Consider the following 16,815-nt stretch of genomic DNA (forward strand, 5'->3'; position numbering starts at 1 on the left):
AGTCTTCTATAAAAATAATCATGGGTTTTGATGTCTATTTAGCTGAGACTTTAATCCTAGGTAGGTGATTTTGTGGAAATTATTTACCTCTTCTACCCTCTATTTTCATAGCTGCAAAATGGGTATCGTGACAATAATAATGATAATAATAAAAACAATAATAGTAATAATACCAACCTCATAAAGTGTTGTAATAATAAAATGAGAGAGTATATGCAAAATGCCTAGAAGTGGATCTGATATAGATTAAGGTGATAATCCCAGGAAATTTCTAGTACTTTTTAGATACATATGTAATACAAATGTTTTCCACCTGCAAAGCCACGGTCTTTGCCTCTCTCTATTACTTCCCAGAAATCATTTTCTTCTTGTGTATTCAAAGGAAAGGGAGACATTGACATCACTTCCTGAGAGCTTTTACTTGGCCTTTTGCTCATCCTCTCTTGTTTGCTTCAAACCACGATGTTGGGTGCTATCAGGGGCATCCACTTCCTTTCTTGCTAATTCTCAGATTTCTGGAATGATTGTCCTACGTTGATACAAAACTGCTGCCCTCGTGCTGGCTTCAAAATACAGGTGTGTGAAGGGACTTTCCTGGCGGTCCTAGTGGACTTCCCTAGTGGTTAAGAATGCACACTTCCAATTCGGGGGGCATGGGTTCGATCCCTGGTCGGGGAACTATGATGCCACATGCCATGCAGTGCAGCCAAAAAAATTAAAACAACAATACAATGTGAGAAGACTATATTGGCTACTTCATCCCAAATGTAGAGGATGCGTGCCCTTGAGTTTCCTATTACACCTGCTAAACCATGTCTGTTCTGCGTAACCAACTCTGCTATAGGTTTGGTCATAATTTGAGGCACTTTACATCATAGGGAGGGGGAAAATCCCTTTAAAACTGAATGCTGGGAGAGTTGAGAAGATGGCGGAAGAGTAAGACGCGGAGATCACATTCCTCCCCACAGATACATCAGAAATACATCTACACGTGGAACAACTCCTACAGAACACCCACTGAACGCTGGCAGAAGACCTCAGACCTCCCAAAAGGCAAGAAACCCCCCACGTAACTGGGTAGGGCAAAAGAAAAAAGAATAAACAGAGACAAAAGAATAGGGACGGGACCTGCACCTCTGGGAGAGAGCTGTGAAGGAGGAAAGGTGTCCACACACCTATAAGCCCCTTCGCGGCCGGAGACTGCGGGTGGCGGAGTGGGGAGCTTCAGAGCCATGGAGGAGAGCGCAGCAACAGGGGTGCGGAGGGCAGAGCGGAGAGATTCCCGCACAGAGGCTCAGGGCCGACCGGCACTCACCAGACCGAGAGGCTTGTCTGCTCACCCGCCGGGGCGGGCGGGGCTGCGAGCTGAGGCTCGGGTTTCGGTTTCGGTCGGAGCACCGGGAGAGGACTGGGGTTGGCGGCATGAACACAGCCTGCAAGGGGTTAGTGCGCCACGGCTAGCCGGGAGGGAGTCCGGGAAAAGTCTGGTCCTGCCGAAGAGGCAAGAGACTTTTTCTTCCCTTTTCGTTGCCTGGTGCATGAGGAGAGGGGATTAAGAGCGCTGCTTAAAGGAGCTCCAGAGATGGGCGTGAGCCGCGGCTATCAGCGCAGACCCCAGAGACCGGCAGAGACGCTACGGCTGCTGCTGCCGCCACCAAGAATTCTGTGTGCGAGCACAGGTCACTATCCACACCCCCCTACCGGGGAGCCTGTGCAGCCCGCCACTGCCAGGGTCAGCTTCTCCAGAAGAACACACGGCGCGCCTGAGGCTCGTGCAACGTCACGCCGGCCTCTGCCGCTGTAGGCCCGCCCCGCACTCGATGCCCCTCCCTACCCCCCCACCCCCCCCCCACCTGAGTGAGCCAGAGTCCCCGAATCAGCAGCTCCTTCAACCGTGTCCTGTCTGAGCAAAGAACAGACACCCTCAGGGGACCTACACGCAGAGGCGGGGCCAAATCCAAAGCTGAGCCCCGGGAGCTGTGAGAAGAAAGAGAAAGGGAAATCTCTCCCAGCAGCCTCAGAAGCAGCGGATTAAAGCTCCACAATCAACTTGCTGTACCTGCATCTGTGGAATACCTGAATAAACAACGAATCATCCCAAATTGAGGAGGTGGACTTTGGGAGCAAAGATATATTATTTTTTCCCCTTTTCCTCTTTTTGTGAGTGTGTATGTGTATGCTTCTGTGTGAGATTTTGTCTGTATAGCTTTGCTTCCACCATTTGCCCTAGGGGTTAGTCTGTCCATTTTTTTTGTTTGTTTTTTTACTTTTTAAAAAATTTTTCTTAATAATTATTTTTTATTTTAATAACTTTATTTCATTTTATTTTATCCTCTTTCTTTCTTTCTATTTTTCTCCCTTTTATTATGAGCCGTGTGGATGAAAGGCTCCTGGTGCTCCAGCCAGGAGTCACTGCTGTGCCTCTGAGGTGGGAGAGCCAACTTCAGGACACTGGTCCACAAGAGAGCTCCCAGCTCCACGTAATATCAAACGGTGAAAATTTCCATCTCAACACCAGCACCCAGCTTCACTCAACGACCAGCAAGCTACAGTGCTGGACACCCTATGCCAAACAACTAGCAAGACAGGAACACAACTCCACTCTTAGCAAAGAGGCTGCCTAATTTCATACTAAGGCCACAGACACCCCAAAACACACCACCAGACGTGGACCTGCCCACCAGAAAGACAAGATCCAGCCTCATCCACCAGAACACAGGCACTAGTCCCCTCCACCAGGAAGCCTACACAACCCACTGAACCAACCTTAGCCACTGGGGACAGACACCAAACACAACGGGAACTACAAACCTGTAGCCTTCAAAAAGGAGACCCCAAACACAGTAAGATAAGCAAAATGAGAAGACAGAAAAACACACAGCAGATGAAGGACCAAGGTAAAAACCCACCAGACCTAACAAATGAAGAGGAAATAGGCAGTCTACCTGAAAAAGAATTCAGAATAATGATAGTAAAGATGATCCAAAATCTTGGAAATAGTATAGAGAAAATGCAAGAAACACTTAACAAGGACCTAGGAGAACTAAAGAGGAAACAAGCAATGATGAACAACACAATAAATGAAATTAAAAATACTCGAGAAGGGGTCAGTAGCAGAATAAGTGAGGCAGAAGAACGGATAAGTGACCTGGAAGATAAAATAGTAGAAATAACTACTGCAGAGCAGAATAAAGAAAAAAGAATGAAAAGAACTGAGGACAGTCTCAGAGACCTCTGGGACAAGATTAAATGCATCAACATTCGAATTATAGGGGTTCCGGAAGAAGAATAGAAAAGAAAGGGACTGAGAAAAAATTTGAAGAGATTATAGTTGAAAACTTCCCTAATATGGGAAAGGAAATAGTTAATCAAGTCCAGGAAGAACAGAGAGTCCCATACAGCATAAATCCAAGGAGAAACATGCCAAGACACATAATAATCAAAGTATCAAAAATTAAATACAAAGAAAACATATTAAAAGCAGCAAGGGAAAAATAACACACAAGTGAATCCCCATAAGGTTAACAGCTGACCTTTCAGGAGAAACTCTTCAAGCCAGAAGGGAGTGGCAGGACATACTTAAAATGATGAAGGAGAAAAACCTACAACCAAGATTACTCTACCCAGCAAGGATCTCATTCAGATTTGATGGAGAAATTAAAACCTTTATAGACAAGCAAAAGCTGAGAGAGTTCAGCACCACCAAACCAGCTTTACAACAAATGCTAAAGGAACTTCTCTAGGCAAAAAACACAAGAGAAGGAAAAGACCTACAGTAACGAACCCAAAACAATTAAGAAAATAGGAATAGGAACATACATATCGATAATTACCTTAAATGTAAATGGATTAAATGCTCCCACCAAAAGACACAGACTGGCTGAATGGATACAAAAACAAGACCCGTATATATGCTGTCTACAGGAGACCCACATCAGACCTAGAGACACATACAGACTGAAAGTGAGAGGATGGAAAAAGATATTCCACGCAAATGGAAGCCAAAAGAAAGCTGGAGTAGCAATTCTCATATCAGACAAAATAGACTTTAAAGTAAAGACTATTAGAAGAGACAAAGAAGGACACTACATAATGATCAAGGAATCGACCCAAGAAGAAGATATAACAATTGTAAATATTTACACACCCGACATAAGAGCACCTCAATACATAAGGCAAATACTAACAGCCATAAAAGGGGAAATCGACAGTAACAGAATCACAGTAGGGGACTTTAACACCCCACTTTCACCCATGGACAGATCATCCAAAATGAAAATTAATAAGGAGAAACAAGCTTTAAATGATACTTTAAACAAGATGGACTTAATTGATATTTATAGGACACTCCATCCAAAAACAACAGAATGCACATTTTTCTCAAGTGCTCATGGAACATTCTCCAGGATAGATCATATCTTGGGTCACAAATGAAACCTTGGTAAATTTAAGGAAATTGAAATCGTATCAGGTATCTTTTCCGACCACAACGCTATGAGACTAGATATCAATTACAGGAAGAGATCTGTAAAAAATAAAAACACATGGAGGCTAAACAATACACTACTTAATAACCAAGAGATCACTGAAGAAATCAAAGAGGGATCAAAAAATACCTAGAAACATATGACAATGGAGACACGACGACCCAAAACATATGGGATACAGCAAAAGCAGTTCTAAGAGGGAAGTTTATAGCAATACAATCCCACCACAAGAAACAGGAAACGAATAACCTAACCTTGCTCCTACAGCAATCAGAGAAAGAAGAACGAAAAAACCCCAAACTTAGCAGAAGGAAAGAAACCATAAAGATCAGATCAGAAATAAATGAAAAAGAAATGAAGGAAACGATAGCTAAGATCAATAAAACTAAAAGCTGGTTCTCTGAGAAGATAAACAGAATTGGTAACCCATTAGCCAGACTCATGAAGAAAAAAAGGGAGAAGACTCAAATCAATAGAATTGAAATGAAAAAGGATAAGTAACAACTGACACTGCAGAAATACAAAGTATCATAAGAGATTACTACAAGCAACTCTATGCCAATAAAATGGACAACTTGGAAGAAATGGACAAATTGTTAGAAATGCACAACCTGCTGAGACTGAACCAGGAAGAAATAGAAAATATGAACAGACCAATTAAGCACTGAAATTGAAACGGTGATTAAAAATGTTCCAACAAACAAAAGCCCAGGACCAGATGGCTTCACAGGCGAATTCTATCAAACATTTAGAGAAGAGCTAACACCTATCCTTCTCAAACTCTTCCAAAATATAGCAGAGGGAGAAACACTCCCAAACTCATTCTATGAGGCCACCTTCACCCTGATACCAAAACCAGACAAGGATGTAACAAAGAAAGAAAACCAAGGCCAATATCACTGATGAACATAGATGCAAAAATCCTCAACAAAATACTAGCAAACAGAATCCAACAGCACATAAAAAGGCTCATACACCATGATCAAGTGGGGTTTGTTCCAGGAATGCAAAGATTCTTCAATATACGCAAATCAATCAACGTGATACACCGTATTAACAAGCTGAAGGAGAAAAACCATATGATCATCTCAATAGATGCAGAGAAAGCTTTCGACAAAATTCAACACCCATTTATGATAAAAACCCTGCAGAAAGTAGGCATAGAGGGAACTTTCCTCAACATAATAAAGGCCATATGTAACAAACCCACAGCCAACATCATCCGCTATGGTGAAAAACTGAAACCATTTCCACTAAGATCAGGAACAAGACAAGGTTGCCCACTCTCACCACTCTTATTCAACATAGTTTTGGAATTTTTTGCCACAGCAATCAGAGAAGAAAAGGAAATGAAAGGGATCCAAATTGGAAAAGAAGAAGTGAAGCTGTCACTCTTTGCAGATGACATAATACTATACATAGAGAATCCTAAAGATGCTACTAGAAAACTACTAGAGCTAATCAATGAATTTGGTAAAGTAACAGGATAGAAAAGCAATGCACAGAAATTTCTGGTATTCCTATACACTAATGATGAAAAATCTGAAAGTGACATTAAGAAAACACTCCCATTTACCATTGCAACAAAAAGAATATAATATCTAGGAATAAACCTACCTAAGGAGACAAAAGACCTGTATGCAGAAAATTATAAGACACTGATGAAAGAAATTAAAGATGACACAAATAGATGGAGAGTTATACCATGTTCTTGGATTGGAAAAATCAACATTGTGAAAATGACTCTACTACCCAAAGCAATGTACAGATTCAATGCAATCCCTATCAAACTACCACTGGCATTTTTCACAGAACTAGAACAAAAAATTTCACAATTTGTATGGAAACACAAAAGACCCCAAATAGCCAAAGCAATCTTGAGAACGAAAAATGGAGCTGGAGGAATGAGGCTTCCTGACTTCAGACTATACTACAAAGCTACAGTAATCAAGACAGTATGGTAGTGGCACAAAAACAGAAAGATAGATCAATGGAACAGGATAAAAAGCCCAGAGATCAACCCACGCACATATGGTCACCTTATCTTTGATAAAGGAGGAAAAATATACAGTGGAGAAAAGACAGCCTCTTCAATAAGTGGTGCTGGGAAAACTGGACAGGTACATGTAAAAGTATGAAATTGGAACACTCCCTAACACCATACACAAAAATAAACTCAAAATGGATTAAAGACCTAAATGTAAGGCCAGACATTATCAAACTCTTAGAGGAAAACATAGGCAGAACACTCTATGACATAAATCACAGCAAGATCCTTTTTGACCCACCTCCTAGAGAAATGGAAATAAAAACAAAACTAAACAAATGGGACCTAATGAAACTTCAAAGCTTTTGCACAGCAAAGGAAACCATAAACAAGAGCAAAAGACAACCCTCAGCATGGGAGAAAATATTTGTAAATGAAGCAACTGACAAAGGATTAATGTCCAAAATTTACAAGCAGCTCATGCAGCTCAATAACCAAAAAAACAAACAACCCAATCCAAAAATGGGCAGAAGACCTAAATAGACATTTCTCCAAAGAAGATATACAGATTACCAAAAAAGATATGAAAGAATGCTCAACATCATTAATCATTAGAGAAATGCAAATCAAAACTACAATGTGATATCATCTCACACCAGTCTGAATGGCCATCATCAAAAAATCTAGAAACAGGGGCTTCCCTGGTGGCGCAGTGGTTGAGAGCCTGCCTGCTGATGCAGGGGACACAGGTTCGTGCCCTGGTCCGGGAAGACCCCATATGCCACGGAGTGGCTAGGCCCGTGAGCCATGGCCGCTGAGCCTGCGCCTCCGGAGCCTGTGCTCCGCAACAGGAGAGGCCACAACAGTGAGAGGCCCGCGTTCCGCAAAAAAAAAAAAAGAAATTCTAGAAACAGTAAATGCTGGAGAGGGTGTGGAGAAATGGGAACCCTCTTGCACTGTTGGTGGGAATGTAAATTGATACAGCCACTATGGAGAACAGTATGGAGGTTCCTTAAGAAACTACACATAGAACTGCCATGCGACCCAGCAATCCCACTACTGGGCGTATACACTGAGAAAACCATAATTCAAAAAGAGTCATGTACCACAATGTTCATTGCAGCTCTGTTTACAATAGCCAGGACATGGAAGCATCCTAAGTGTTCATCGACAGATGAATGGATAAAGAATATGTGTTACATATATACAATGGAATATTACTCAGCCATAAAAAGAAACGAAATTGAGTTATTTGTAGTGATGTGGATGGACCTAGAGTCTGTCATACAGAGTGAAATTAGTCAGAAAGAGAAAAACAAATACTGTATGCTAACACATATATATGGAATCTAAGAAAAAAAAATGATAATGAAGAACCTAGGGGTCAGATGGGAATAAAGACACAGACCTACTAGAGAATGGACTTGAGGATATGGGGAGGGGGAACGGTAAGCTGTCACAAAGTGAGAGAGTGGCATGGACATATATACACTACCAAACGTAAAATAGATAGCTAGTGGGAAGCAGCCGCATAGCACAGGGAGATCAGCTCCGTGGTTTGTGACCACCTAGAGGGGTGGGATAGGGAGGGTGGGAGAGAGGGAGACGCAAGAGGGGAGAGTTATGGGAACATATGTATATGTATAACTGATTCAGTTTGTTATAAAGCAGAAACATAGCATTGTAAAGCAATTATACTCCAATAAATATGTTAAAAACAAACAAAAAACTGAATGCTGAATGTGACCATTCCAATGTTCAAGGCAAAAGAAACACACATGTTCACTTAGAAACTCTTAACAGGTGTCTCCCAGATCCTGGTGGCGTTTCCCTTCATCAGGATCCTCCCTTGGTTCTCTCTCTCTTCAAAGACATATAAATATTTCTTAATTTCTGTACAGTGCCAGTTGGTTTTCTCTTTAAAAAACCTGAACTCAATTCTAAAAGTTTGTTTTGCCCATAGAACCCACCCTTCTCAGCCTTCACCTGAACATCTACAGGGCATGATAATCAATGCAGCTATTTTTCCCAAACTGCAAATTATTTGATCTGGGATTACACCATAAAGTAGAATACCTCTATGTGTGAGTGTTCACTGTGTGTGGTGTGTGTGTGTGCACGCTTGTGCATGCCCTATGAAGGGAGAGGCATTGATCCATGCTCTCTCTCAATGTGGCGTAAAGTCAACCCTTTAATTTTTCCTATTGTCTTCAATCTTTATTTCCGGTCTCCTAAGATAACACTTGGACAAAACACACACATACACACATATTCATGTGTGCATCCTAAAGGTAAACGATAATTATCAGAGTAAGTACAGTGTAATTGGAATTAATTGACAGTGGTGGAAGAGACTTTTTCTTTTTCCTAAAGGTACAATTATTTATCTGGATTGTCCGCACCCCAATGGAGATAGATTGTATTAATATATTATTATACAGAACTGTTTTAATTGCACTTTTTTTTCTTCTTAAGCTTCTTTTCCCATACTCCTCACTGAGCTTTAACTACATTATAAAGGGGCCACTTATACCATTCCTCTCTGTCAAATAGTAGCAACTTTCCTTTGATTTTATAAGCATGTCCTGGTAGGAAATAGGTGGCCCACTCATATCAGGTAACTGGGGAAAATTCAATGAAGGAACTGTTTACAAAGGAGTGGACAGGGTTAATGTAAACTGACAGTACCTGGCTAGGGAAAGTTGGGAGGCTGAAAGTTGATATGGGTAGGAGCAGTTAGAAGAACTCAGAGAAAGTAGCTGCAGGAGAGCACCACTCCATAGGAACTGTGGCTTTGTGAGTTGATTCAGAGAATGAAATCTGGAGGAATAAATACGCTGATCCCTCTCTCTCTCTCTCTCTCTCTCTCTCTCTCTCTCTCTCTCTCTCTCCCCCCCTCCCTCCCTCCCTCCCTCCCTCCCTCCCTCTCTCTCTCTCTCTCTCTCTCTCCCTCTCTCCTTTTCCCTCCTTTTATCAACATTTTTTTCCTTCCACTGTGTGCCTCAAATCACTTAGGGCCAAAGCCAACCAGAAGCCAATGCACAAGGTGGCCACTAATACATACCTTCTATAGTCAGATCTCTCAGGACAAAGCAGGTTAAAGAAGAGCCAAAAAAATGGAGTACATGGAAAAGACCCCATGCATCTCCTTAACTCAGTTCAGGATCATGAAATATACAAGTGCGTTGGTCTCCCCTTTTCATAATCTCTTAAAGTGGTGGAAATGAATTTTAAAAGATCCAGTTCCTTGTCAAAAACAGAAGGAGAGGACCACCAATGGGTGAGAGATCTAAACTCATTTATGAAAGGTTCAGTGGACAGAGTGAAGAGCAGAGAAACTGGCGATGCAGCACAGGAAGCCAGGACCTAACTTAGCAGGAAGTGGGTGGCAATAGACGAGGAAGCTCGTCTACCCAGGAAGACCCTTTAGAACCCTGGTGGCTGATCTGATGGAGGACGGGAATGAGGATGGGATGGAAAAAAATACAGGTTATTTAAAGCCTTTAAATAACTGGGAGAGGCATAAAAATAGTGATACAATTATAAAAAATTGAAAGATGGTGCAGAGTAAATACTCATCAGTTATAGCAGAAAATCAATAGATGATGTCTAAAGTTAATAAAATGAGAAGCGATGACATGAACATATTATTTATAGATTTGGAGGTAACCACAGAAGAACTAAATACAGAAAGAGTTCAGAGTGTTCTGGGAGGAGGAGGACAGAGAAAGGGTTTTAGGTCAGTTGCTTCTCACTATACTTATATAGTAAGTCTTTTTGTGCTACAATTTTTTAGAAACCATGTGAATATATAATATTAATGAAAGCTCCTTTTTTGTCCTTTTGTTTTGCTCCGCTTAGTGTACTGGCTTTCTAGAAATTTTCTTCTTTATATGGTTATGTCCATTATCTGTCTTTTTTTTTTTTTTGGTATAAGTCTCCTAGGTTCGTTTTTTTTTTTAATTAATTTATTTTTGTTTATTTTTGGCTGCATTGGGTCTTTGTTGCTGTGCGCGGGCTTTCTCTATCTGTGGCAAGCAGGGGCTACTCTTCGTTGTGGTGCGCGGGCTTCTCATTGCGGTGGCTTCTCTTGTTGTGGAGCACAGGCTCTAGGCACACAGGCTTCAGTAGTTGTGGCTCGTGGGTTTAGTTGCTGCTTGGCATGTGGGATCTCCCCAGACCAGGGATCGAACCTGTGTCCCCTAGGTGGATTCTTAACCACTGTGCAACCAGGGAAGTCCCCATTATCTGTCTTAAACCTAAAAATTTTTTCAGTTTTCTCCTATGCTTCCCCTTCTCTCCATGCTTTATAATCCTCTCTGTGCTTCTCCCCAAGCCCCTAGAAGCACTGGCCCACAAGGCCTACACACACACACACACACACACACACACACACACACACACACACACCCATCTTCCTTTTGAATGCAATTAAGTCCATGCACCCTTACATCTTAGTGCCTATTCTCAAACTGTTCCCTTGACCTGAAATGGCTTCAGGCTTTAAAACTGTTATTTCTTTTTTTAATTGAAATATGGTTGTGTTAATTTCTGCTATACAGCAACATGATTCAGTTGTACATATATACACATTCTTTTTTTTAATATGTTCTTTTCCATTATGGTTTATCACAGAATATTGAATATAGTTCCCTATGCTATACAGTAGGACCTTGTTTATCCATTCTCTATATAAGAGCTTACATCTGCTAATCCCAAACTCCCAATCCTTCCCTCCCCCCAGTCCCCCCTTAGTAACCACAAGTCTGTTCTCTATGTCTGTGAGTCTGTTTCTGTTTCATAAAAGTTCATTTGTGTCATATTTTATATTCCACATAAAGTGATATCATGCGGTATTTGTCCTTCTCTTTCTGAAAACAAAATTTTTTTCTACTTAGCCCTCAAGTGCCAGGATAAAATCTGCCCTCTCCAAGGAGCTGCCTTAGATTTCCAGAGTTAAAAATGATTACGTTTCCTTTTATACTCTCCTGACAGTGTCCACCGTCTGAAGCTTTTTACTCTACAACGTCTCATAAGTAGTTGCATATCTATCTGCCCCCCTCTTCTTTCTGTTTAACTGTAAGTTCAAGAATTTGTATCTGCGTATCAAGTGCAATATCTTACACACGGTAATGGAAGTAGCTGCTAAACAGCATCATTGATTTTGGTAGTTGCTGTTGACTAGAAGGCATCTACAGATTATGAAATGAATGCCCTCCCGTGTTAAAGTGAACATCAGCTGTCTTTTTATCGAGGCGCCTGTTACCACTTCTGCAGCTCAGCAGAATCACCAGCAAGACATATGTCTGTGTTTCGTTCTGTCATAATTTTAGTGCCTCTTCTCTAAATTCCAGTTATACCCATATTATCTCAGGTTATGAGGAATAAGAAATCAAATAAACTAATACCTATAAATAAATATGCTACTAATGTATTAATTTTAATAAGAGTATTTGCAGAGTAAAAAGTAGCCTAGAGAAGGAAGTGTCCCTCCTGAGGGAGTGAATCGCTAATAGTAAAATATTAGCCCCCTGAGCTGTTGTTTTGAGATTAAAGAGCATTTCTGAAGTTTCTCAGATTATGCCATAGAACTTTTATGCCAAACGTAATATAGATTCTGATTAATTTAAAATATATTAAGACAGTGGGAAACAGTCTTCGCATATTAGAACATATAGATTTGAAATTACAATTATTAAGTGTGACGTGTCTTCCTCATAGAAGTAAGATTGTGTATTAATCCCTGGTCTTTGCTTGTTATTCTCGTTTCCCAAGTAGTCTTTCCACAGGTTCTTATTTCTTCTCTTTCTTTTTGTCTTTTATCAGTTGCTCCCTAACCCTGGACTATTTTCTGCATCCACATAGACGGGCACTATAATTTTATTTTTTCTTTACTTCAGGAAATGCCACAATAAAACAGTCTCGATACAGGATTATCATCCAAGAAGCAGCCAACGGAGGCCAAGAATGCCCAGATACCTTATTTGAAGAGCGAGAGTGTGAAGATGTGTCATTGTGCCCCATATATCGGTAATTAATTACCTTTTAAAATAATCATTAGACCTTAGAATAAGTCATGACCCATTTCCTTACATATAATACATGATTATTATATGAAATATTTGTAGTGAGAAATACAAAGAGGTAGTAGCATTGTTTATCTTCAGATATCTCACTGTTTTTCCCCTCTTATCTGGAATAGATTTTGAAAGTAAAGAATATCAAAGTCTAATTAACAGGAAGAAAAAAAGAAACAATCATGTTTTGATGGTAAGTGAGCTGCTGGAGCTCCGCCACCCAGGCAATCAATTTTCAGGATCAGGATCCAGAGAGATTCAGAAGGAGGTCCTTGCAAACACACACACACAACTTACCTCATTCTATTGTTCTCATCCTAAAGCCTTTAATCAAGAACTAAGAACAAATGTGTACTTCTATAATAATTGTGTATTGTAGTTCAAAAATGGTTCTGGTTCGCAATTTTTGTCATATACACATTTTAAGAAATCTTAGAAAAAGGTTTAACCTATGGAGAAATTTTTGTTTTTAGAAAAGAAAATGAGTACCTTTTCAACTTTATATGTTACCTATATGTGCCCCTTGGCAAGTTGGTGATTACTGTTTATAAAAACAACACCTGAGGTTTGTGTGTTTAGTCATAAACTTCCATTCTTTTAACATTGGATTGAAACACTTCTTTAAAGGACTTCTGGATTAAATTCAATCACTGTTGAGTTTTACTTATTTGTGAAAACAAGACCATGGTCTTAAAAATTGTGCTGTTATCAGCACACTTAAAAATGCCTTTAGCGGGCTTCCCTGGTGGCGCAGTGGTTGAGAGTCCGCCTGCCGATGCAGGGGACACGGGTTCGTGCCCCGGTCCAGGAGGATCCCACATGCCACGGAGCGGCTGGGCCCGTGAGCCATGGCCGCTGAGCCTGTGCGTCCGGAACCTGTGCTCTGCAATGGGTTAGGCCACAACAGTGAGAGGCCCAGGTACCGCAAAACAAAAAAAAAAAAACAAAAAAAAAACACTGGAACAAGCCCAGACTACCAGTTTTTGCTCATCATCCACAGGGCCATTGTGGAACACTGTCAATATCCTTCCTTTTGTGCCACATATAAATATGGAGACTTCTGAGCTCAGCAAGAAAAGCTCTCAGGGAAGGTAGCCAATTGAAAAAATTAGCCAAATCAAATATTTTTAGACATTTTATGAGCCCAGTGCTATTATAATCAGAGAAAATCCTGGAAACTGTTAGTGGGCTCTCCTTCCTATTGTCCACTCTCTTTACTCTCGTGTTGCACTTCAATTTAGTCACTCATGTTTGAACTAGTTTCCATCAGTGACCTCCTGCCATTTTCCCCAGAAATCAGTTCCACTGTACATGGATGGGATGATTGTATCATGTCTCCTGATGCGTTGTTTAACATGTGTCCAAGTTGCCAGTGTGAGTCTATGCCCTTTAGTCAAACATCCTTGAATTTTGAGCAATATGTTTCCAATTTAGATTTTGCTTTCCCCTCATTGGTTTCTTAGGGAGGCAAGTTAATGTAGACCTTTATCATTTTCTTCTGATTCTTCTTTTTCTAATTCCATTAAGGTGAGACATTCTCACGTTTACCAAATTAAAACAGAATCAAAATGCCTATAGAAATTTTTCTGTAAGTTTGAGCATTTCCCACCATGTTAATTTAGTAAGTGTCGGAGAGGGGAAATTTCCTCCTCTACGTTTCTTGAGTTCTTGTGGCTGGCCTAATAATACAATTGACATGAGACAGATTAGCAGGAGAAAATGAAACAAATTTTAATTCATATGCATGGAGGTCCCATAGAAATTGTACCTTAGAAGTGGCCAAAACAGGCAACTTTTATACTTTTTAGACAGAGCAACGATAAATCTGTGAAGAATTGACAGGACGAAGAAACGTAGGGTTTGGGTGCTCAATCTTGACATGAAAGAGTTTGGGCTTGGGGTAGTAAGTTTAAATGGTAACAGGTTTGTTTATATAGCCCGGAATTCCCTATCTCTGGTGATAAGGGTGTCCTTCCACCTCCAGATGTAGGGAGGGCACCTTTCACAGGAGAGATCTATTTCCTGCTTTCAGGGAGACAGAAGGGAGGGTCAGAGTGTCCTTCTTACATTAACCATTTTTAAAGTAACTTTAATTCAAAATAATCAATATGCAATTGAGGCACATTTTGGAGTGGCCAGCAGTATAAGCAAAAGGGAAGACAGCATGGGCGATGTGCCCCTGTATAGAATTGGCAGTGGGGCGTCCGCGGGAGTTTGTGGCTTAGCATTGAGGGCTTTAGGACTGACAGCTGGCCTGCCCTGACGAGTGCGATCTCAGACATGTCGCTTAACATCTCTGAGCCCAGGCTTATCCTTCTAAAACTAAGAGTCTAGCAAGAGAGTCCTGGACATGTCTTCCTTTTATTTAGCATGCTAAGCTAGATTGAATCCCTTGATCTCACATTAGAAAGTCTTTTGTGAACTTGAGGGATCTGAGTGAATGACATGTCCTAGTTGAAAAGCTAAATTAAACCCCCTACCATTTCAGTTTCTGTGTTTTGGAACTATGCTTAATGCGTCTATGCATCTACAAAGTAAATTTCTACTACTTAAAAGTAATAGGTGATTTCTTTAAATGTGACAGGTTTTTCTATTTACCTGTTTCCTGATTTCTCCCTATCTCTTCAGTTATTCTCATTATGGAGGCCACTTGAATGAGTTCAATGATATGTACTTTTTACTTTTATATTTTAATGTACTTTGCTTGATTCTGAAAGATGGTCTGTTATCTCTCCCTTAACACCACCACTGCCTCACTTACCTCCAGTTGTTCAAGACACCTGAGACTCACCTAGTCTAAATGGGGGAGAGGTGGTGGTGAGTGCAGAGATTAAAGCCGGGCTATGTTAAGTGATCTCCACACGCTATATGAATCTATATTCACATGACTAAGAGAATCCTTTGAAGTGACTTTTCCTGAGCAAAGAAAGTCTGCTCCATGTTCTGATATACATTATTTTTTCTTTTGCTGGGACTTCTTTTTTATTGCGGTAAAATCATATAACATAAAACTTACCATCTGAAACTTTTTTTTTTGCTAAATTCACTTTTTTTTAAATTGAAGTATAGTTGATTTACAATGTTTTGCCAATCCATAATGGAAAAGAATATTAAAAAACAGAATGTGTACATGTGTAAAACTGAGTCACTTTGCTGTCGAGCAGAGATTGCCATCTTAAACATTTTTAAGTATACAAGGTAGTAGCGTTAATTACACGCATGTTGATGTGCAACAGATCTCTGAATTGTTTCATCTTGCAAGACTGGTGTGTAATATTTTTACTTCATGTTTGTGTTTCATTTTTTGAAGTAGCATCTGTTATCAGAGGTATTGGCCCATGTGAAAAAGGGTAAAAATATACCTGGTGAAAGAGGAGACTCTATGGTTACATTTAGAGTTTGGGTTTTTTGGACTATTCTGAAGACACAGGTTTAGGGACTTAAATCATAGTCTGTCCTGTGGGTCATAAAAGTAGAGTTTTGTTCACCTTAAAAGAAAGCCAGAAGGTTTCCTTAGATCCTGTTTCCTCTGTGGAGAAGAAATATTGGTAATTCTTCAGAGACAGATCCATTCCTCTTCCCTGAGAGGAACGATCACATAAGGTAAGTCCCCATGGCCCCCCACCTCCCTTTTACTCTATAACCTACTGAGACATTTGAGCTACGCCAAAGTCCTAGGAAACACCTTGTGAAAAATTTGAAGCAGAAGATCAAGTGTGAAAGCTTGCACCCAAAATTTTCAGGTGTTCAAACCTTGATTCTCTAATGCTCCAGTGGGACATAGGGATTTTCTCTCTTTTATTTTCTTTTACTGTTTTTCTTTAAACAATTTTTAGTTCGTAAAGAGCTAAGCCTTCTAGATTTGTTCTATGCTTCTAATGCTTTTTATGGCCACTTTGTGTGCAGAACGTCCACATTTTAAAAAGTGGAATTATTGCATTAACCATGGATCTGGGGCAGAGGGACTGTTACCATCCCTAGTGTGTGCCAGAGCTCCCTTTTATGACATTGGTTTCAAATCCATTTTTATTGAATTACTACCTTTATGTTTCTGGATTTCAAATTCACCTGTTTCAGATATTTCTTTTGTATGTTTGTCATGGTGAAATTTCTAGTCTGCTATTCTTTGTCATCACAGGTGGAGGCCACAGAAATGGAGCTCCTGTATCTTAGTGCCAGAGTCTGTCAGGCAGGGAATAATGGGCACCAGTGAAGCCTGCGGAAAGGGGGTGCAAACAAGAGGTAAGGGAACTTTAAAACAGTT

General features: G+C 40.4%; 1 protein-coding gene across 1 annotated transcript in view; it reads left to right on the forward strand.

Annotated features, from left to right (window-relative positions):
* THSD7B (thrombospondin type 1 domain containing 7B) overlaps positions 1 to 16,815 on the forward strand; it is a 1,185,627-nt gene that overhangs the window by 807,428 nt on the left and 361,384 nt on the right. The window contains exons 15-16 of the mRNA XM_079925246.1: positions 12,375 to 12,504; positions 16,690 to 16,793. Of these exons, the coding sequence (XP_079781372.1) occupies positions 12,375 to 12,504; positions 16,690 to 16,793 (234 nt within the window). The remainder of the gene's footprint in view (positions 1 to 12,374; positions 12,505 to 16,689; positions 16,794 to 16,815) is intronic.

Source organism: Stenella coeruleoalba, assembly GCF_951394435.1.
Source record: "Stenella coeruleoalba genome assembly, chromosome: 6".
Classification (NCBI taxonomy): domain Eukaryota; kingdom Metazoa; phylum Chordata; class Mammalia; order Artiodactyla; family Delphinidae; genus Stenella; species Stenella coeruleoalba.